The sequence below is a fragment of the Chaetodon trifascialis genome, chromosome 4 (genome assembly GCF_039877785.1).
Source record: "Chaetodon trifascialis isolate fChaTrf1 chromosome 4, fChaTrf1.hap1, whole genome shotgun sequence".
Classification (NCBI taxonomy): domain Eukaryota; kingdom Metazoa; phylum Chordata; class Actinopteri; order Chaetodontiformes; family Chaetodontidae; genus Chaetodon; species Chaetodon trifascialis.
Genome location: NC_092059.1, coordinates 4,800,287 through 4,821,859, shown reverse-complemented (window position 1 = coordinate 4,821,859; position 21,573 = coordinate 4,800,287). Strand labels below are relative to the sequence as shown.

Below are 21,573 nucleotides of genomic sequence, written 5' to 3'. Positions count from 1 at the left end.
CGTCGGTGCTGCTGGCCATGTGACTGCAAGGTCATCTGAAGTTACACGCTTTCACTTTGTGGTTACCAACAGTTTCTAATTTTACGGGCAAGAAAATATATGGCTGTACACAGGACATTTCTATGTGAAACAGCTTGACGTTTTCTAAATTGCTTCGTATATCATGTCAGTTGTTTTATTTTTTGCCTTTTTTTCATTTGTCATTATCAAAATATATTCTGTACATTTTTTATTTATAAGTACATCGGGTATTCTTTTCGCTCACTAATCTGCAAATGAGTCCTGTTTTTATTTTGAAATGCAGGATATACCATAAATAAATATATTATTTTTGTGAGTAATGAAACCAGCTGTGTATCTGGAGAGGCCTTGTCTCTTCAGTGGGCTCAGAGCTGCTATTAGCCAGGTTGCAAGAGATTTATGAACTCTTCACAGCTCAGTATATTAAACCACCGCCGCCTGCCAATTTGCAGGGGTGTTGCAGGTGTCAGCGGGAGTGTGAGGTGAGCTCAAGCTGGTCAATGGCCCCATTATGAACCTAACACTTTCAGAAAACTAAAAACAAAAAAAAATCCTGAAAATTAACCTCACGCCATTACTTAACTACATACCACATGCTCAAGTGTACAAATACACCACACAAACATTTAAATACTGTTGCATAAATGTTCTGCAAACTTCAAAAATGAACAAACTACGCATTTAGCCTTAAACGACAACCCTTTCCTGCAGCAGTACCACACTTGCAAATGCATGTACAAACTCATAGTAACAAACATGTTTGCAAGGTTGCAGATAATGCTGCTACTGCATTTTGTTGGGAATGAGTTTGACATTCTGGTTCAGAAGAATATGACACATTCGTCTTTGTGCATTCTCAGCGCTGATAAAACAAGACCATAGCAATGCTAGCAGCTGTAAACGCAAATATCAGTATGCTAACATTCACACAATGACACTGCTATTATGTTAACATTTAGTGGGAGTGATGTTTACTCTGTTTGATATCTTAATTTAGCTTGTTAGAATGCGAATATTCACAAAATGGCATTTAAAACAATGTACAGTTGAGGGTGATGGGATTAACACTAGTTTTGCAGGAATTTGCTCATAAACCAAAACTCTCTAAACCTTACAGTGCCACTACAAGAGAACCCAGGTTTTAGTAGAAAGTTAGATAGTTAGTTGGTGCGCGCTTAGCCAATTTTGTCTGCCGCCAAATGTGGCCGTGAAGCGGGTTACTCACCCTCTGGTTTTACCTCTGGATTTAGGTATCCGGGTAGCGGCTCCTCTTGCGATTAACAGCAATCCTGGTCCTCGTGAAAAAGGCAGCTCATCCCAACGGTCCCGGCATCATGATGAAAAGTCGTTCGCTCATCCCTCATCGCCAGCGGTGCAACTGAGCCTCGCCTGGTCACCCGGTGCACCACCTGGATTCCTCACGTTCGGTCGCAGATCTCTCCAGCGCTGGTTAACGGCTAGCACTACAGTAAATATGGTTCAATGTTAGAGAGCGCTTACTCGATGGAAGCGACGTCTAGTCTCCGATCATCTCTCCAGTGCTGGTTAACGGCTTGCACTGCGGTCAATACAGTTCCATGTCAGAAAGCGCTTACTTGATGGAAGCGTTTCGGTTAGCCTCCAAGCTAATGACGTCCAAGGCTGCCTAGCTAGGCTGCTAGCTTGACGTTAGCTGAATGCCGCGCTAACTCCAACAGTCTTAAAACGCTTCATTTAACTCACAAAAGCCGCAACAGTGACGTTGTGTGCATAATCACTGCACTGTAACTCTTATTAAAGTTCAGAGTTCAAATACCGACGAGCTGAATATCAGAACGTTGTCCCGTTGTCAAGACACCGTTTATTCTCATACACCCTTACCCTCACTCTGACGCTATTATCCCGCCCTAACCAATCAGAAACCATGGAACTTGACGTTGCCCCTTGACTGACGAATTAGAAGTAGGCTCAAACAGACATCAGCACTACTAAAATCCCAGAGCTATGCTGCTGTCGATAAATATAATTAAGTAAATATGCATGTTGAGAATCAAAGTCTGAAACATGAGTGCATGTGGTTTTTCTGTTCCATTTGAAGTCTGGTAACAGTATTTGAGATCTTACGAGAACACAGCACCACAATGGCAAAACATAACCATGAAATATGGAGGGGTAGTGCATCGCTGCCTTGTTATTGTCCATCAGTCACAGCCGAGAAACCTTACCCTTTGAGGGAGAGGAGACAAAGGAGCAGGACTGTCTCTCAGTTGTCCCAGCCTGGTGTCACTAACCTTCTACTGGCATCTCCAAATTTCTCTACAACCTCCCTTTGAAAGTCAAATTCAGAAGCATATTTCATTTCAGCTCTGGTAGGTTAGTGTTAAGCATTGAGTGCTCTAATCTAACCCGACAGTCAATTTAGGGGTCATTAGCCATCAGAAAGTCGACGATTAAGCCTTATTATGTCGATTTCCTTTTGATGTTGTCGACCCTGAATTATGGATCTGTTCGCTTCAATTGAATCTCACAGTAACCAGGTGGCACTTTGAGAAACCGCTGAACAGTTAGTGCCACAAAGCGTTACTCCTAAATCTCACACATGAACGGAACTCATTTCCATCTGTCACTACAGTTTTGGTTGTCGCAGCGTCAAACTGCGTTTCATTGTCTCTCCGCCTCTGTAACAGAATAAATGGCCCTCACAGCGACCTAGATCTGCTTTCAACATGCTGAGATGCTCCTTCATTGAGACAGAATTAAGCTGTTTTCCACAATAAAACTCTTGTTTTCATTTGCTTAATAAAATGCCTCTATCACATTAAGGCCTGCAGCTGAACCCATGTTTGATTTGTGAGTTAAAGGAGCAGAGATAATCACAAGGCCTCTGTCTTACATGACCAAAGCACTTTGTGTTTATGGGCCTGTGATGCAAGCCAGTGCAGCAGGCTAAACTGTTTTTAATTTGACCAACAAGGTTTTGGTTAGGCAGGAAGGGAGAGGGGAGGAAGAGGAGGCAATGAATCAAACTGAAAAGTATCGCCGCAGGAGCCTCGAGGTGCCTAAATGGAGTCGATTAGTAGTAAAAACTCAGTGTTTCTGAACTGGCCGGCGGGGGTCCAAGGTGTTAAGGTTGGTTCATCAGACAGAGTTTGAAGGTGCGAGAAATAGATTCGCTTGTGAAGAATTAGTGAAGCTCCAGCTGCTCGGCCCAGAGCAGTTTAAGTTTGTTTGGATTTGGGTTTCCGTCATCTATCAATGCCAATTATCAAAATGTTGTGTAATTGCTTTGTTGTGAATGGCTCTCCTCTTTTCTTTGACTTTTTTGCTTGGTTGGCTTGCGGGCTCATGACAGACAACAAAGACATTTACTTTGTAGTTGTTCTTCGTCCTGACAATGACTCCACCATTATTCTGCAATCAGAACAAGACGCTTGAGGGCAAAACAAATTTGGCTTTTCAGCCCTGACTTATACCCTACAACGCCAGACTTAAATATCACTTTTCATTCGTTAGGAGCCCCAGATGAGCCTGAAATGACCCCAACCTGAGAACTGTGGCCAAGTCTACCCAAATGTAAAGTGACGTCTCAATCTATAACAGACAGATAACAGCAGTAATGTTTAACATTCTTCTAATTCTTCATGCGTAGTGTAAGAAATGAATTTGAAATTGGACACTCGTCTGCTGGTAAAGTCCCACTGAACAAAGCACTTAACCACCAGTGAAGCAGCGTCCAACAGAGAAAGACTGCAGCCTAGTGTGAAATAGGACATTGCTGAAAAAAGATTACTCACTCAACTTTTCATGGCTGAGCAAATGTTTTAAAAAGTACTCAGAACCAACATCTGCAGCAATAATTAGATTAAACCCATCCCATCCATCTTGACTGAGAAGCAGAGCAGCAATGAGAACAGAGAGTCTCAGTCTCAGAAGAGGATTTCCTGTTGAAAAACCAATCTGAAGGCGACATTTTGGCAGAACTACCTGCAGACATAATCATCTCTGACTGAAGCCTTAAGGCAGGTTTCACTTTGCTTCTCCATCACTTCTGCACACAGTGGGAAAACTGGATGGTACTAAAATAGCCAAAGGGGCCAAAGGAATACTTGGATTTGACTGATCATAAAATTCAATCAAGTCATCTTGCATTGCTGGGAATCATAACGAAAGGAATGGGTTGAGATTTTGAGAAATTTGCACATTTGCTTTTTTGACAAGCGTTAGATGACAAGACTGATGCCTCTCTCATGTTTGCTTTTTACGAAGTCTGTCTTTGTCTGGATCCCCTTGGCTGCTTTGGTGTCATCCGGTTCTCACACTGTGTTTTCAGAGGATGGCCTGTCCATGAAACATGAAGCTAGAAGTAGCAACCAGCTAGTTTAGCTTAGCACAAAGTCACAAAACAAACAGCTAGCCTAGCTCCATCCACAGGTAACAAAACCACTAACCAGCATCTTTAAAACTCACCAATTAACACATTATATCTTGTGTTTTTACCACATGCAAATCATGGTGATAGACTGCTACTCCAGTACATTTCATCATTTGTCTGCAAGCTTTAGTTACTAGTTACTTTTCAGATTACAAATTATCATACCCCTCCTGTCCAGTAAGAACCACGTACCTCCAAATCTGGTGAATCTGAACTGTTTCTGATAAACTGAAGGATGAAGTGTTCCCTTATGGGTTGGGAAAATTCTTCTACTGAATAACATTAAAACTAATTGAAAAAAGTCTCTTGCATTAGGTGAAAGCAGGCAGTTTTTCTGATGTTTTAGAGATACATGGTTCACACAGGACAGCGACGCCACAAACATATGATGATCTTATAGAATATGATGCATTTCTGTAGATTAAACTAGCCAACAGTGTATAAAGCAGTCAAAATGAGCTCAACCATAAACATCTACAGCAGTGAAATGCAACATGAACGCAGCTACAAACATCAGATATAATAATAACTAATAATAACTGACTAATAGATAATTCAGTAATGTTTTGAATGCAGGACTTTTCCTCTTTGTGCAGTACTTTCACACTGTGGTTGGAGTACTTTTACTGAAGTAAAGGATCTGAATACGACCACTGTCTAGCTTCATATTTCATGCAAACATGAGACTGGTATCAATCTTCTCGTCTAACGCTTGGCAAGAAATTGAACAAGTATTTCCAAAATGTCAAACTATTCCTTTAATATTGTGAAATCTGACTTTCTGGAAATATTATTGGTCACCAGGAGACATACTGCAGGCTATACTGTGTGCCTTCAACCAAATAATATCATGTTCACGCGCCATATTTTTCCTCTCTTGTGGTGTAAGCCGATATGATGCTCTAACTCATGAGAAGCTGCATGCGCTATGCATTTATTCAACCCATTTTTTTACCTTCCATTAATGACTGATATTCTTCTTCTCAGTGACTGGAAACTGAATATTGGCCACTTGATGTGACAGAGCAGTAAAGTGTGATTTATGTTTCAAAGGTCTAATTGGCAGCATTTCTTCCGTCTCCAGGCTGCACTAGTCAGATTTTTGACATATCTGAAAACCTTGGGAGATATATACTTGGCCTTAAACGGCGCTGGCTGGTCTCAGATAATTTATCTCTGTCTTGAGCTACCACTGAATAAAGAGCAGACATGCTTCTGTGGCTAACTGTATTTCTCTTTGGAAATATCGATTTACGGGGTTGTGCAGAACAATGTCTTGATGGAAATTTCTTTCACAGAGAAAAAGAAACAATAAAAGAGTTATAGATGCGGGCAGTTTAGGAAGCACTCATATAACTTTACACCAAACTATATTTTTCAAGTCATTTTATCATAAAATCCAAATACACTGTGCCGTAAAATATTATGTAATGTAATATGATATGGCAATAATTCCCTCAGGATGTTTTTGAGCGACATTGACCGGAGTTGTTTTTAACCAAGCTTTTGTGCTTGTGGCTCTGTGGATGTCAAAGCTAATCAGTATCAAATGTCTCAACAACTGAAATTTGGTACAGACACTCCTCAAGATGAATTATAATAACTTTTCAGCCAGTGGCACATCGTAACGTTAACATGTTAGTTTGTTCAGTACTTTGATTTATCAAATCCCTGCAAAACTGGTAATAATGTCCATCGGCCTCAGCTGCACTTTGGGTTTAGTGCTAATTACCAAATGCTACAATGGTAAACATTATACCTGCTAAACATTAGCATTTTAGCATTGTTGTTTGCGAGCATGTTAGCTTGCTCACATTAGCGTTACCTGTCCCTAAGTACAGCCTCACAATGCTGCTAGCAAGCCCTGAATCACTTTAAGATAACTGTCAGTAATTTCCTCTCAGTGCTCTGACTGGACAAAGTTTATTACTGGGAAATGTCGCTATCTATAGACACTAACGCTAGCAGAAGTGAGATGGTGAGGTGACCAGACAAATATGGATTGCTAGCTAGCTAACCCACCCTCCCGCGGGCTGTCAGAGAATTTATTACTGTTTGTTTTTCTTCCCGTCTGTTGACACAGACGCTACGCTCACATTTATTTATCACCGTTAGAAAGCTAAGATTCTCCTGTGGCAGGAGGTACAATGAACAGCAACAGCAGACAAACAACCATTTTTAAAACTGACGCAACATTGAGCCAACTTACCGACTACAACTCCTAGAACCATATACACTCAGGCGCCATCTTGGCTCCACTTGCTCTGTGGAGTCTCAGGTTTCAAATCAATTCAATTCAATTCAATTCAATTTTATTTTATTTGTATAGCGCCAAATCACAACAGAAGTTGTCTCAGGACACTTTCCATATAGAGCTGGTACAGACCAAGCTCTTTTATCTACAGAGAACCAACAATTCCCCCATGAGCAAGCACTTGGCGACAGTGGCGAGGAAAAACTTCCTTTTAACAGGCAGAAACCTCGGGCAGAACCGGACTCTGGGTGGGCGGCCATCTGCCTTGACCGGTTGGTCGATCTCAGAAATCAGGCCTCATCTGACCAATCACGGTCTGCCATATGAAGCCAGGCTGCCAGAGTGGTCAATAACAGTCTGAGTTGAACAGAAGGCCCGCCATCTCTTCTTCTGGCTGTGATGATCGAGCCAATCACAACCAATTTTGCAGATGACTGACGCTTCTAATAGCCAATGAAATTCTGAACATGCAGAAAAGCCACTTCAGTGGATTATTTACGGCTCAAATCAAGAATTTCGGTGCTAATAGCGATATTACACACAATCGGCTGTGATAAGTAACATAAAAAGCCTCAATACAAAGATATATAGCCAAAATAGAGGTATAGATACCTTAAATATAAATATAGATGCCCAAAATTTAGATTTCATGAATATAAATATAAATATAAATATAGATATTGATGATGATACAGATTTCTAGGCGTTCTATCATCTCAAAAGGTTTGAAAGAGTGTATATAGCAATGCGAATGTAAATGATTTTTATGATATGAATCAATCAGTATGTTTCTATTATGTTCATTTGACTGTTTTTTTAATGACACTGAATGAGATGTACTGTATAGTGTTTGCTGAAAAATGTTAAAAGCTGTTTCTCTTTACTACTCTTTACAATACTGCCCTAAAATTAAAGTGATTTAAAATTGCTATTGATTTTTTTTCACACTGTTTTACTTTATAGAATTTATTGTTTTAAACACACTCACTAATAATAAATCACAATTCCCGCCTGACTGACCTCATGTAAACAGCGTCAGTGGTTAATTCATCGCGAGCTGTAATTTTTGCAGCTCTGATCCGAATTATTCACAGTTCTGTCACTGCTATGTTATGCAAACATACAGTACATGTCCGCTTGGTAAATCTTCAAGCAATGGCCGGTGTGGGGAATTATCTTAACACAGCGAGAAAACAAGCAAAGCCTTTTAGCTGTCGAGGCAATATTGATTTGATTTGCTTCCTAAAAGGGGAAATTTATAGATGCATGCCGTCTCCTCCAGAGAGTGATATTAGTTTCCCTCAGGAGGAAAGGATTCTGTCTGAGCGAGGCGTGAAGAATTGGGTCCAGATTCAGCAGGAGCGTGGGCCCCTTCGCCAATGTATAACATGTTATTAAAGCAGAGAAAGTTGTTACAGGACTGTTGCTCTTGAAGGTAACCCAAAGCTATCCAGTTCTGTGGTCGCAGGGAGAAAATTTATTTCTCTGAGTACACCGAGCACCGAGACAGCTGACGACACTAAACCCTCGTCTCAGTTTCTCTGCCTTCTTCTCCTTCCTCCCTCCCTGCTTTTCTTCCTCGCTCTGAGCTGCTGCCTCAGCGACTCACAAACCCCAGTTTCCCTCCAGGAACACTTTGTTCTGTGTTCAGGCTGGAGGCTTTTTCATGTTCGGCTGCATGCCTTCATGCAGCTCGATGCTAATTATTGATCAGGCACCGATCTGGGAGACTTTGTTTAGCTGTGCTCATATATTTGATGCTAAACTTTCACTGCTGCAGTTGCACTGTACTGCCCAAAAGCTCTGTGTGATGTCAGCAGTAATGTGAGGTCTTTCTCCTCGCATGTTAATGAAGGGGTGTTCTTTGCTTCAGTGATGCCAACAATCCAATGCTCCCTGCAGAGATGTAAAATAACTCCATCCCTGTTACTGTGCGACAAATCCTCTCTAACCACTGGAAACATGTTGGCTCCAGAACTGGTACCAAACTGCACAAAACTGGTGTGGCTACAGTCCAGTTGTGGTTTTTCTGTGCATGAACATGAACACAAGGATGTTCGCGTTCTGAAATCTAAGACATGAAATTGAAGATGAATTCTTGACTTTGGAAACAGCACTTGACAGAGTTGACAGTTGTCATGGAATTGCACATTTCACCTTTAATTTATAATCTCAAGTGTAAGACAACACAGACACATGTCACATGACACCTGGGAAATTCAGGTAACTCCGGAGTAATGTAGTATTGAAAACACGTTACAGCAGGAAAAACTATTTGAACTTGTTGTGACCAGAGTCAGCGACTTTATGCTGCATTCCTGTTTCTCTCTCAGGGAGATGGTGGGGGTCCTCTGAACGTTCGGGTCAGGACGGTCAGTGGGATTTTGAGGGTCTAACCAGCTTCGTTTCCTCCCGTTTCTGTAGTGAAGCGACAAAGCCCACCGTCTTCAGCTTTACCTCTGCCTTCAGCAAGCGGCTCGGTGACTTGAGTTCATAAATAGACTCTGTTTGATCACACAGAGAAGTACCACGCTGAAATGTCACTGGTAAATAAAACATTTCATGTATCAATAAGTCATGTTTTCTCCTCAGGTCGTGCTGCACGACTGGACACCAGATGATCAACTCCAGAAAATAACGAGGTCCCAAATGTTCTCTTAACTTCACATCAGGGTCAGAACAGAACAACGTGTCTACCATCACTGAAAAACACTAAAATCAAAATAGATTTCATCCAGGAAAATACACTAGGCTTCTGCAAACATCTACAATCAGTGTCACCTAATTACTTAATGCCTAATATCATATATAGCTCATAGTATATTTATATAGCATACTTCTATGTATTTATACAGTGATACTTCTTTAGCACTTCAGTATTACTCTTGTCACTTACACACAAATCCTTATTTTCATAGTTATATAGTGTTATATTTCATACATTTTTTTGTTTTTTGTTTCTTTATATAAGTCATGGTGTTACTGTGTCTAGTGCTGACTTTTTCCTCTCGTTCAAACTAAACATGACTAATAAAACTAGACCGAATTCATTTGCATCATGTATATTAAAAGAAACAACTGCAGCTGTTTATTACAAAGCACTGCAGCAGTGAGACTCAAACAAAATCTGCACGCTCATGTCTTGCAAGACAGAAAGATTCACCATCTCTGTAGGAATGCATAGCAGCACTTCATATTTCTTCACCCCCGTTGTGCGATAAGAAGAATGAGGAATGGCTGCCCATCAGCGTGTGTGGAGGACTTATGAATCAGTGTTTCCTATCAATCATCGCCAAGGTCGGCGCTGGTGAACGTCCTGTCTGATACGCCCAGGTGGGAGCTGAGCTGGAGAGCAGCACTTCACATGAGATAAACTGCAGCAATAGGTTACCTTGATGCACGACCTCAGCAGTCTGCAGCATCAGACAAAAGGAGCATTTTGAGCCACTTTTAACAAATACACATCCGTTCTGAGACAAGAGGCTCGACTATATTTAACAGGATAGAATATGATGGAAGGTAACAGGCTGACGGCTTGTTTGATCCATCATGTTTGAAAAGGTACATTGAGTGTGATCAATGCAGCAAAAGCACAGAAATATCACAACGCACTCATCAGTATTTAAGTAAAAGTAGCGATACCACAGTGTAAAAATACTCTACATCAAGTAAAAGTACATCAGAGCATACTGAAAGTACCAAAAGTAAAAGACTTCATTATGCAGACAGCCCATTTCAGAATAAGCTTTCAGAATAGCTTTATATTTCTCTCCTTTATATTTCTATCCCCGAACAGTTTTCAGCAGAATTTTGTTGTTGGAGGAGCTTTCACACACACTGAAGGACGACCTGCCTCAGTGGAAGTGCAGCGAAACACTGGAAACGTCCCACACAAAGTCATGAATCCTTGATTTGTCACTTGCAGGAGCTTCACTCTCCACTCTGTTAACAAAGCAAGAGCATTTCAGTGAAGGGCTTATTTTCCTCTTATATTCCACATTATTCAAACACTGTGTGAAACCAAACAATTCGACTAAACTGTGGAGTAAACTTCTGCTTCTGACCGTGACATGAACACAAGCCTTCTGACATCTATCTGTCCCCATCTGCTGGTGCATGTGGGGACCTGCTCAGTGCTGACAGCATCGCAGCAGCGCCACCCAGTGGACAGAAAAGAAGCTCGCCAGACCAAACTGCAATGCTGAAACATGAAGCATACTAATCTCTGACACTGTTCATATAACTTTTTAATTAAAGCTGTTTCTCTGTAGCTTTAAACAGAGTGAATCTCCCTCACTTTTACACGTTCAGTTTGATTCACACATGATTTCTACTGTCCAGCCTTTGTCTGTAGACACGACTCTGGGCAAAATATCTCTGCAGGTTTTATTGGGTAAAAAGTCAGGTGATAAAGCAGAGGACTGAGTGCAGTCAAGATGCAAATACAACAGAACCTATATCACAGCCTGTATGTTTGTCTCTATCAAGGAAACTAAACATGATTTTTAAGTAGGATTAATCACAGCAGAGCTTTACATTGCATGTCTATTTTTGTTATATCAAAAATAGACATGCAGAAAACAGACCCCTCTGGTGAGGCCTTCTATCTTAGTCACACTAGGGCTGTTGAAGCCTGGTGTCTAAACAGCCAGTTGGTGATTAATGTGTCCAAAACGAAGGAGGTGTGTCTTTGCACTAAGCAGGATCTGACAATAAAGTCAGCTTTACTTGACGGTCAACCTGTTGAAACAGTGGATACTTTTAAATACCTTGGTACAGTTCTTGATGGCCAGCTGAGTTTTACTGAAAACACAGCTGTTATCTTTAAGAAATGCTCTCAGCGACTCAATCTCCTCAGAAGATTGAGCTGTCTTGGTGTCAGCCCAAAATTGTTAGAACTTGTGTACACCACACACATCGAGAGTGTCCAAGCATTTCATCTTTCTGCGTGGTTTGGTCATTTAAGTGCGAAGTGCAAGAACAAATTGAACAGGATTGTGTCTATGGCGAGCAAAATCGTGGGAAAACCCCAAAAGCCACTTATCCACCTCTATAGTGAAAGGACGAGGAGGAAAGCTGAGAGAATAGTGGCAGACAGCTCTCATCCTCTCTCCAGTCACTTTGAACCCCTGAGGTCTGGGAGGCGCTACAGAGTCCCTCTGGCCAAAGGCGTTTTTTAAAAAATCTTTTATACCAAATGCTATTAGCATTCTCAACTCAACAAAGTGACCAATCCACAGATAATGGTTATGAACTGCTACATTTTTCTATTTTTGTACCTTCATCTGTCACTTTACTTAGTATGTTTATGTATTTCTTAGAGCTGTCTGTTTTTATATGTTGGTGAGCCGAAGACAATTTTCCACCTTGGTGGACAATAAAGATTTATTCTATTCTATTCTATTATTCACCACCATCAAATGAGCATAAAACCAATTTCATCGAAAATTCAATTTTAAATGTAAAAATAAAGATTACAAAAAAAATTTAAAAACTTTAAGTATTTAAGCTCTTCTGTGCATTATCAGAATACTGCTAATGCTTTATTTACGAACTCTTAAACAAAGCAGAACAGTTTAAAATGTTAATGATTGTTTCGTCACTGGTTCAGTGTCTCAGGAGGGTCACGAGACGACGACCTGCACCACCTTTGTGCTTCAGGGCACAATAAACTATATGTAACACACTGCAGGGGGAGAGGGCATTGCTCCAGGTGAGGTCTTTCGTACTCCTGCATGTTTTCTAGCAGCCTTTGATAAATCGATTTTAAAACGATGCACCGAGGCAAATCTGAAATGACGTTTCGGTCGTGTGGAGGCAGCAGGGCCATAACAGGAGCATACCTGTCAGAGCACAGCGGCACCTTCTGCAGAACCGAAAGCAGCATGATGTCACACACACACAAATATTAACCACACTTGCATTCAAGGGGTTCCCATTATTTCAACATGAACAAAAGGGGCTTTCTGTGCTGCTTAAGGTCGAGGTGGACGATATCTGGAATGTCAACATGAGAGTCAGAAGGACAGAACTTGCAGAAAGACCATCGCATCCAAATTCAGTGCTGTAACCTTCACACTGGAACCGCCCCCGGAGGAGGTTCAACCAGTTTGGACAAGTTCTAGCAGCTGAGTTTTATGGTTTTATGGATTACAGCACAGCCTACTCACAACGTGGGACTACAGGGAGGCCCCCAGCAGTAACATGGGGGCAGCCAGTTTGACCCTCTGTGCCAGCATGGCAGATGGGTGGCATTAACTCAGCGGCCTTGTAGACAATCATTGACTCTGCTACCATAACAAACGTCTGAGGGAAAACAAAACGTTTAAGATGAGCTATAGGAGGCAGAGGAGCATACAGAGGACTGCTTTGTGTGAGGAGGCGTGGTAGTAAAAATTTTGTAGCAGGTCGCACAAGGAGGTCAAATAAAAGAAACATGTCACAATGTGTTTCTAAAAAAGAAAAAGTTGCTCCGGGCTGTCCGAAAGGAAAAAAAAGTGTGTGGGTGGAGAGACAATGAAGCAGCATTCCAAAGGTTAAAGGTAAGACTGGGCTGATCTTTCCATCTTCTGCGGGTCTCCTGAAGTCACATGGAGAAAAAAACCATTGCATCAAACCAAATGAGTTAGTCAATAAATAACTAGGTGAACTGTAAAATAAAGCTGCTTTAAGATGCATCTTTATACAGTACTTGGCTGCAGTGGAGCTGGACTCGTGCACAGGTTGGGTCATATTACTGTGCACGCTGTGGAGAAGTCAAGGCCAGAACAACGCTGCTGGAATCAAATCACGCGTAATGTCGTTGGTCATCGCTGAACAGAAGCTGGGTTTCAGGGCATCGGCACAAACAGTCAAATAAACATATAATCAGATATTTCATCAATAATCATGCACCTGTTTTTAATGTGGTTTATCTGCAGAATAAGTAGTGTTTTTTATTTCCTCCTGCTGAAATACATTTCTGAAAATTAAAATTCAGTCGTGATTCAGAACAATATCACCACAAGAAATACATGTAAAGTAAAACAAATAAAGTTTATATCAACTTTAAAAAGACTTTTTGTGTGAAGATACAGAGCAGAAAACTAAGAGTTAATAATTAGCATCTGCACTCATAGAACATCTATTTTTATTGTATTTCTACCTAGTTTGTTCAGGCACTTTTTAACGTGGTGCTGCTTGTCTAAAAATGAAAAAGAATTAGAACATTTGAACATTTTAAATATAATTCATTTTCAGTTCTTTTGAAAGAAAGAAAGAAAAACGATCATAAAAGAAAGATACAATCTGAAAAAAAAATCAATATCATTAAATTATAAGTTTAATTTTGAATTAATTGAATTCAAATCCAGATTCTGATTTTTGCAGTTTTTCATGCAGAAATGTTTCATGCAAACACAACCTTCAGCTGTTTCTGACGTCGTAATGAATAAATTCATACTTTTTTCTGAGTGTTTTATTTAATGTTTATCAATTTTTTAAAGGCTCATATGATCACACAGTTTAACACCGCTGATGCTTTTAGAAAAGTGATGGTAAAAATCATCCACTCTATTTGTAGATAGTTGCATTATACTGTTTTTGATTAAACAGGCAGCCTGCACATCATCTGTATTTCTGGAGTGAGCGTTTCACTGCTTTACTTGCAGGCGCATTGTTTTTCTGAGCACTGTGCAGCTGATCCTGCCTGAGCTGTCATTATACTATTAGCCGTGTCGCAGTCACGTAGCTCAGTGTAATGATTGTTGGTTATGAGCTGTTGTTTTGAAGCTGCAGGGTCAGTGGAGAATATCAATTACGCTTAAGGCAAAATAATTTTATTCAGCAGAGATAACTGGACGTTTCACTCGCAAGCTTCAGTCTTAAAGTGATAAAAAAGGATCGAAGCAGCGAATGTCAGATAGGATCCATCGACAGGGATCACAATCTGGGGAGCAGATCACACATAAAGCTAACTCTGGTGACCAAAGTACATTAAACGCATCATGTGGGACTTTTTTTTTTTCTTTTTTTTTTTTAAAGAATGAAGTCATAGGAGTTCAATTCCAGAAAAAAAAACATCTTCTCCATAGTGTGTGAGTATCTCTTGCAGAAACACCCATGCAAGTCCCACATCCACCATAAAATCCACCGCTGCTCCCACGTCTCATGTGGCCAATTAGAGAAAGTATTCCATATCAAACGAGTACCATCATCAACACATCAATCCCCATAAATCATTTACTGATTATTTATGCAGGCCTGAAAAAGATCTGCTGTGAAACTTTAAAGTTTATTCTTTTGCATGAACTCACTGAACTTCTTTTGTAAGTCCAGCATTAAACCTGCAGTGATTCTTTTATTGCAGTTTGGGAGTAACTGAAGCATCATTCCAGCTTAATCATTTACTGCTATTCACACCATTTATTTTAGCTGTAATATGCCATGGTATTACCGTCATATCTCTGCCATATCTCTCGCTGTAAACTTCAACTAATAAACAATAAATGTGTGCACAGACGAGCGTGTGTGTGTGTGTGTGTGTGTGTGTGTGTGTGTGTATGTGTGTGTACATGCGTGTGCTATCTGAGGAGCTGTAAACATGTGTACGCATGTGTGAGTTGGAGAGAGATAATAAAAGTGTGTGTATACGCGTGCATGGGCGGGTGTGTGTGAAGATAGGTAGAAGTGCAGATAGATGATTATGACAGCTGTGGCTGTGAATGTTCACAAATCAGCTGGAAACACAAGAAAAGAAAAAGAAAACACGGACGAGCTGTTGCTCCTATGTGACACATAAACGATGAGTCCATAAATAATTGAGAAAGTTGTCGAATTCCACCTAATATTTAATAACACTGCATGACAGCTTGCAAAGACCAACACAGGATCCACATGATGCAGTGCAACAGCAGCTGCCCAGTTAAAAAGGGTTTTTAGAGTCCTGTGGAGACTAAACTACACATTATTTTACAAGAAAGTAGACAGAAAAATGCTAAAACATCACTAACAAAAGTATCTGATCTCTGAAAATGAGTTGCAGCCTGACAATCTTTGCCACCTCTTCCACTAAGAACTGAGAAGACATGCAGTGTTTCACCTATAACCACTAGGGGGCAGCTGCCTACGTCTCATCATTCTGTTACGTACCGGTCCTCCAGCTGTGGCACAGATTAAAGCCTGAAGACAGGTGCCTAACCCTAACACACAAAATGGACTTTATACACATATTATACTTTTATTTCTACCTCTGGATTTATTAAGTCGAGTAACATGTTATGTAAAAAAAAAAAGAAAGGAGGAAGAAGAGGAAGGAGTGAGGGTCATCTTCTCTATCTTTTCCCCTCAGCAGCAAACGATCCGTATCAGCTCATCCTTCAGTGTCATCTCATGGTTTTATCACTCACATAGACTTCATGTACCCTACAGCCACTTGTACTCTGCACATGTGTGCACGACCTTTGAACTGAGAGCAGTGTGTGTTAATGTGTGCGCGCGCGTGCGTGCACGTGCGCGCGCTCGGCACGGAGCTATAAAAGCAGCGCTCAGCTTCCAAGTGAGCAACAGGTGAACCAGGTGAAGCCTCCGTGTCACCGCTCAGAGCGCTCCGCTGCAGGTGTGTATGCCGCCATCACCGCTTCACGCGACAGACCGCATGAGCGCGCGTGAAATTACTGAATTGTTGTAATCGCGGACAAACTGGCGTTAATGATCCAGCAGCATGTGTGTGAGAGAAGATGATTTTTATTCAGATTGTCTTGGACAGCCTTGACAGTGATGTTTTGGGTTTTTTTGTTGTTGTTGTTGTTTTTTTTTTTCGCGCGCGCGCGCTTTTTCAGGAGTTATTTTTACTTTGTGGAGTTTTAGTCCTTCCTGATCAATCATGAATCACGTGGTCAACTTAAGGATCATGTCTGTAAAGAATTTCTTTATGTTAAAATGACTCTAATACAGACTGTTTGTAGACTTTGGAGGAGGACTGTTCACTTCTTCCTGCTCCTTTTCACGCATGAATAACTGACTGACTGTGTTAATGGGGAGTTTGCTTTGGTTATTCTTGTTTTGTGTCTTATAATTTTTAACATGTTCTGCAAACAAATCTAAGACTAAAATCGTTGCATTTAAAAAGTGATTTGCTTTTGAAAAGCTGCTCCTCACAGGTAATACATGGACATCATTTCCACTTCATCAGCATCAGTTTTTTCCTCTGCTCCTTTAAATTTTGTAATTGACATAATTAAATGTACATAAAGTCATGATCTGAGTTGTTTTCTGTCTTTATCGCAACTTTTCGTTCTGCAGATAATCATGGCTCCAAGACCAGAAGTGGGGACTGATTCCTCCCCCGCTCTCGGTATGTCCTTTTCTCTCGGCCACGTTAAACCTCCTCAGGCTTTGTTGCTGCCACATTCTCAAACATTCCCTCCTGCCTCCGTTAGATGAAAAGACCCCGACCAAAGATGTGGCCATCCTGCCGTCTTACTCCACTGTGGATCTGGTGAATGAGGCTCCAGACCCAGATGAAGATAATCCCTGGGATCTCCCAGAGCTCAAAGACACTGGAGTGAAGTGGTCAGGTGAGCCAGCTTCCTTACCTGCACTGCTCAGAGTGGACACCTTCACAGAACCTGGGTCTGATTCAGCTCTTTGTTCTTCTTTGCAGAGCTGGACACAAAGGAAAAGGTATTGAGAGTGTTGAGTGCTATTGTGAAGATCATTCTGCTGCTTGGACTTCTCTACCTGTTTATTTGCTCACTGGATATTCTCAGCTCTGCTTTCCAGCTAGTCGGAGGTAAAATCAGTTCACAGAATTACATTTAATACCTTCTGTCTTTATCTTCACCCATCACTGCACATTTGTTTTACTGACTTGATAATGCTGGGTCTTATGTAATGTGTAATGAGCGCTGTGTTTTTGACCCGACGCTGTTTGCGTGTGTGTGCAGGCAAAGCTGCTGGTGACATCTTCCAGGACAATGTTGTGTTGTCCAACCCTGTGGCCGGGCTTGTGATCGGGGTGTTAGTCACAGTGCTGGTGCAGAGCTCCAGCACCTCCTCCTCTATTGTGGTCAGCATGGTGTCCTCTGGATGTAAGCAGACACACACACTGCTGCGTGCAAGATGCATGCTCACGCTTGGATTTTTACAGCTTCTTCTAATGCTGCTTACATTCTGCAGTGCTGGACGTGAAGTCTGCAGTGCCGATCATCATGGGCGCCAACATCGGAACGTCTGTCACCAACACTATTGTGGCTATGATGCAGGCAGGAGACCGAAATGAGTTCCGCAGGTAAATCAGAGCGTGTGAAAATACATTGTGTAGGACGCTGCAGAGAAAACAGGGTTTGGTAGATATTTAAGAGTGTGTTCCTTGTCTTCCAGGGCGTTCGCAGGAGCTACAGTCCACGACTTCTTTAACTGGCTGTCTGTGCTGGTTCTCCTGCCCCTAGAAGTCGCCACAAATGTCCTGTACAAACTCACAGACCTCTTAATCACATCCTTCAACATCCAGACTGGCGAGAACGCCCCCGACCTGCTCAACGTCATCACGGACCCTCTCACCAACGCCATCATCGAGGTAGAGCCGGTGACTCTGAAATCGCCAAGAAATATGCAACGTAAACATAAAGATGTTTTTATTTAATGTGTGTAAACTTGTGTTGTCTCAGCTGGACAAATCTGTTATCACGGGCATTGCCACCGGTGACCCCGCGGCCAAAAACATGAGCCTGATCAAAAGGTGTTGCAGCAAAAAGGTCAACACGGTAAGAAATCAACAAGAGCTGCATCACATACATAAATTATTAGTTTGCCACACACTGAACAAAACACAGTAACAGTGAAAACATGTGATGAAGCTTTGGTTACCTCTGCTTTTTTTCCCGTTAATGACTGATATTGTCCTTCTATTGTGACCGCAGTCATTGTGTCGTTAGATCATACTTTGAAGGTGTGTTATTTTATAAAAGGCAGAATGTTACGAATGATAATTTAAAGATTATCGCCGCTGCATTGGCTTCTTAATCACCGCGCTTGTGTTTAAAGGTGTTTTTGCCTCCGATCTTTTCTCTCAGACCTTCTGGAATGAGGAAGTGGCCGCCTGCCTTCCTGGAATGACATGCTTCACGGAGGGAAACCAGATCTTCATGCAAAAGAACTCGTCTATTACCACTTGCGTCAAGAAATGTAAGTGTGCCTCCATCAGTGAATATCGAGAAAAAAATAACACTTACAGAGTGATTCGGATTACCTGAACCACTGAAGCTCAGTGAAACATGAGACACAACAGCCACCTTTATCCAGACCCTCTGATGTCCGGACAATGACTGCCTTTGAGGCTTTATAGTGACTCAGCTCAGACCCTCCCTTGACCCGACTACCTGCTCAATAGGTCTATTCATGCTGTCCTGCTGAAGCACCTGAGTGCTACACGACCATAAAATGGACCACCTCTTCAAAGTCTCCTGCCCTCAGATAGAGTGAATGCTTTTGTGCTTGGTTTTAAAAGTAAAAGACGATGATGTATTTTTCAATTCGATGAGATCAGAAACTGCTGTGAATGATGTCCCACCTTCAGTTTGTTTTCAAATTACAGGAAAAACACCTCTTCCCCCACAAAACGCTGTTTCATTAGCTCCCTTTATCAAAGGCAGCTCTATTTTCAAGGCTGTTTTCACATAATTCAGAGTGGATACGTCAGTGCCAATCATCTCTTTGACCGTCCTTTGCAGGCACACACCTCTTTGTCGACACTGATTTGCCAGACCTGGCGGTGGGCCTCATTCTCCTGGCTGCATCTTTGATCATCCTCTGCACCTGCCTCATCCTCATCGTCAAGCTGCTCAACTCCATGCTGCAGGGACAGGTGGCTGTGGTCATCAAGAAGGTGCTCAACACAGGTGAAAACAAAGGAATTCCCCGCCGACATGCTCTCCGCAGCCTGTTTGATAGTCAGCACATCTGCCTCGATGGTGATGCTTGATGAGCTCTGCAGGTACAGCATCCCTGATGCTTCCGGCTCGCCTCCGGGTCCACCTGTCCTGATGTGTGACGGCGGAAGCTCAGGCACAAACAGTTTTACCCCGCTAACGAGGATAAAACTCCTCGTTAGCTCTGGTCACGAGGCCTTAATGTGCTCACTTCATCAGGGTTATTGCTCACCTCGTCCTTCTGTGTCGTTACAGACTTCCCCTTCCCCTTCTCTTGGGTTACTGGCTACATTGCGATTTTGGTGGGAGCAGGGATGACCTTCATTGTTCAGAGCAGCTCTGTCTTTACCTCAGCTATAACTCCTCTAGTTGGTAAGTTGTCATTTGCATAATGTTTTCATAATGTGTGTGTTCTTAAAGTGCTTTTTTTTTTAAAGACACAATGATTTATATGCTCTCTCAATCTTCTTTTACCAGGTATCGGTGTCATTAGCCTCGAGAGAGCCTATCCCCTGACGCTGGGGTCAAATATTGGTACAACAACCACTGCTATACTTGCAGCTATGGCGAGCCCCGGAGAGACACTCGCCAACTCGCTGCAGGTAAGATGCAAGAAAAATTTTCCCTTGAGGGTCTGTTTTTAGCCACGCTAGCAGCGCAGCTCTGTCGATGTCAATGTTGGTCAAACTGAAATATCTCGACGGCTATTGGATGGAATGGTAAAGATTGTCATGTTCTTGAAAGGACAAATTGTGATAACTTTGATCCCCTTGTAGGGTACATTTATCTAGATATTCAGGTTGCCAGGCATGAGAATAATGGTCATCTTAAACCCATTATAAATAAATTGAAATTACTTAATTGAAAATATAGCTATGTCTACATTTGCCATATTATACAGAACGTTTAACACGCTAAACTACTATGGTGAACATGGTACACATTAAACCTGCTTAACATCTACATGTTAGCATGCCGATGTTAGCTTGAACTCACGAAGCTGCTGACATGTCTCTGAGTGTTATTGATTGATGTTTTCTATCAGATCCAACAGTGATAGCTTTATGTGACTGACATCTGTGTGTTTTTTATTCTAGATTGCACTCTGCCATTTCTTCTTCAACATCTTCGGTATCGTGCTGTGGTATCCAATCCCCTTCATGCGGGTGCCCATCAGGTTGGCCAGAGGGCTGGGGAATCGCACGGCCAAATACCGCTGGTTCGCCGCCCTCTACCTCATCCTGTGCTTCTTGGTTTTCCCTCTCTCTGTGTTCGGCCTGTCGATGGCCGGCTGGAAAGTGCTGGTCGGCGTCGGCGTGCCCGTCGTTGTGTTGATTGTCTTTGTGATTATTGTCAATGTGATGCAGTCTCGCTGCCCCCGCTTCCTGCCCAGCTTCCTCCGCACCTGGGACTTTCTGCCCCGGCCCCTGCACTCCATGGCGCCCTGGGACGCTATGGTGACCTTCACCTTTGGCTTCTGTGGCAAACACTGCTGCTGCTGCTGCAAATGCTGCAAGTGCTGTAAAAAAGAGGAGGATGAAAAGATTGAAAAGATGAGGAGCAACAGCACGAAGAGTCTGGAGATGTACGACAATCCTGCCATGTCACAAGACGAGGATACAAAGGAGGCCACACAATTTTAATATTATTAAGCTAAATTTGTATCTATGAGTGATACTCAATGCAATAATGTATTTGGAACACACTTTAATTGTTCATCACTTCTCAGGTTGTGGTATGTTGATGATTCCCCTTCGTTGGACGATGTATTTAACACTGTAGTAAACACTGTCAATCACCATAATTCTGGAGAACATGAACAGAAGTGTTGTTATCAACCTACTGTTTCTGGACGTGATGTTTATTTTATGATGTTTTCACTCTATCGTTCAGACTCACTATCTGCTGTGACCTGACTGTGGATTGCTCCGAATTTATTTTTATATTTTTTATGATATGTGTGAATGGCCTTTGGTTTT

The 21,573-nt window shown here is 41.9% G+C and overlaps 1 protein-coding gene across 1 annotated transcript; it reads left to right on the top strand.

Annotated features, from left to right (window-relative positions):
- The first annotated feature begins 16,973 nt into the window (after window positions 1-16,973).
- slc34a2b (solute carrier family 34 member 2b) lies at window positions 16,974-21,237 on the top strand. Its single transcript, XM_070960788.1, has 12 exons — window positions 16,974-17,019; window positions 17,105-17,242; window positions 17,329-17,457; window positions 17,612-17,755; window positions 17,844-17,955; window positions 18,048-18,243; window positions 18,335-18,430; window positions 18,740-18,851; window positions 19,397-19,564; window positions 19,850-19,966; window positions 20,072-20,196; window positions 20,692-21,237. Exons 1-12 carry the CDS (start codon window positions 16,974-16,976, stop codon window positions 21,235-21,237), a joined length of 1,929 nt encoding a protein of 642 aa, XP_070816889.1.
- Window positions 21,238-21,573: the final 336 nt, after the last annotated feature.

Bases quoted from the DNA above. Each gene is read 5' to 3' on its own strand.
- slc34a2b (XM_070960788.1), top strand. From the start codon at position 16,974: ATGGCTCCAAGACCAGAAGTGGGGACTGATTCCTCCCCCGCTCTCG. The intron at 17,020-17,104 runs GTATGTCCTTTT...TGCCTCCGTTAG, and splicing joins TGATTCCTCCCCCGCTCTCG to ATGAAAAGACCCCGACCAAA. The intron at 17,956-18,047 runs GTAAATCAGAGC...CTTGTCTTCCAG, and splicing joins GACCGAAATGAGTTCCGCAG to GGCGTTCGCAGGAGCTACAG.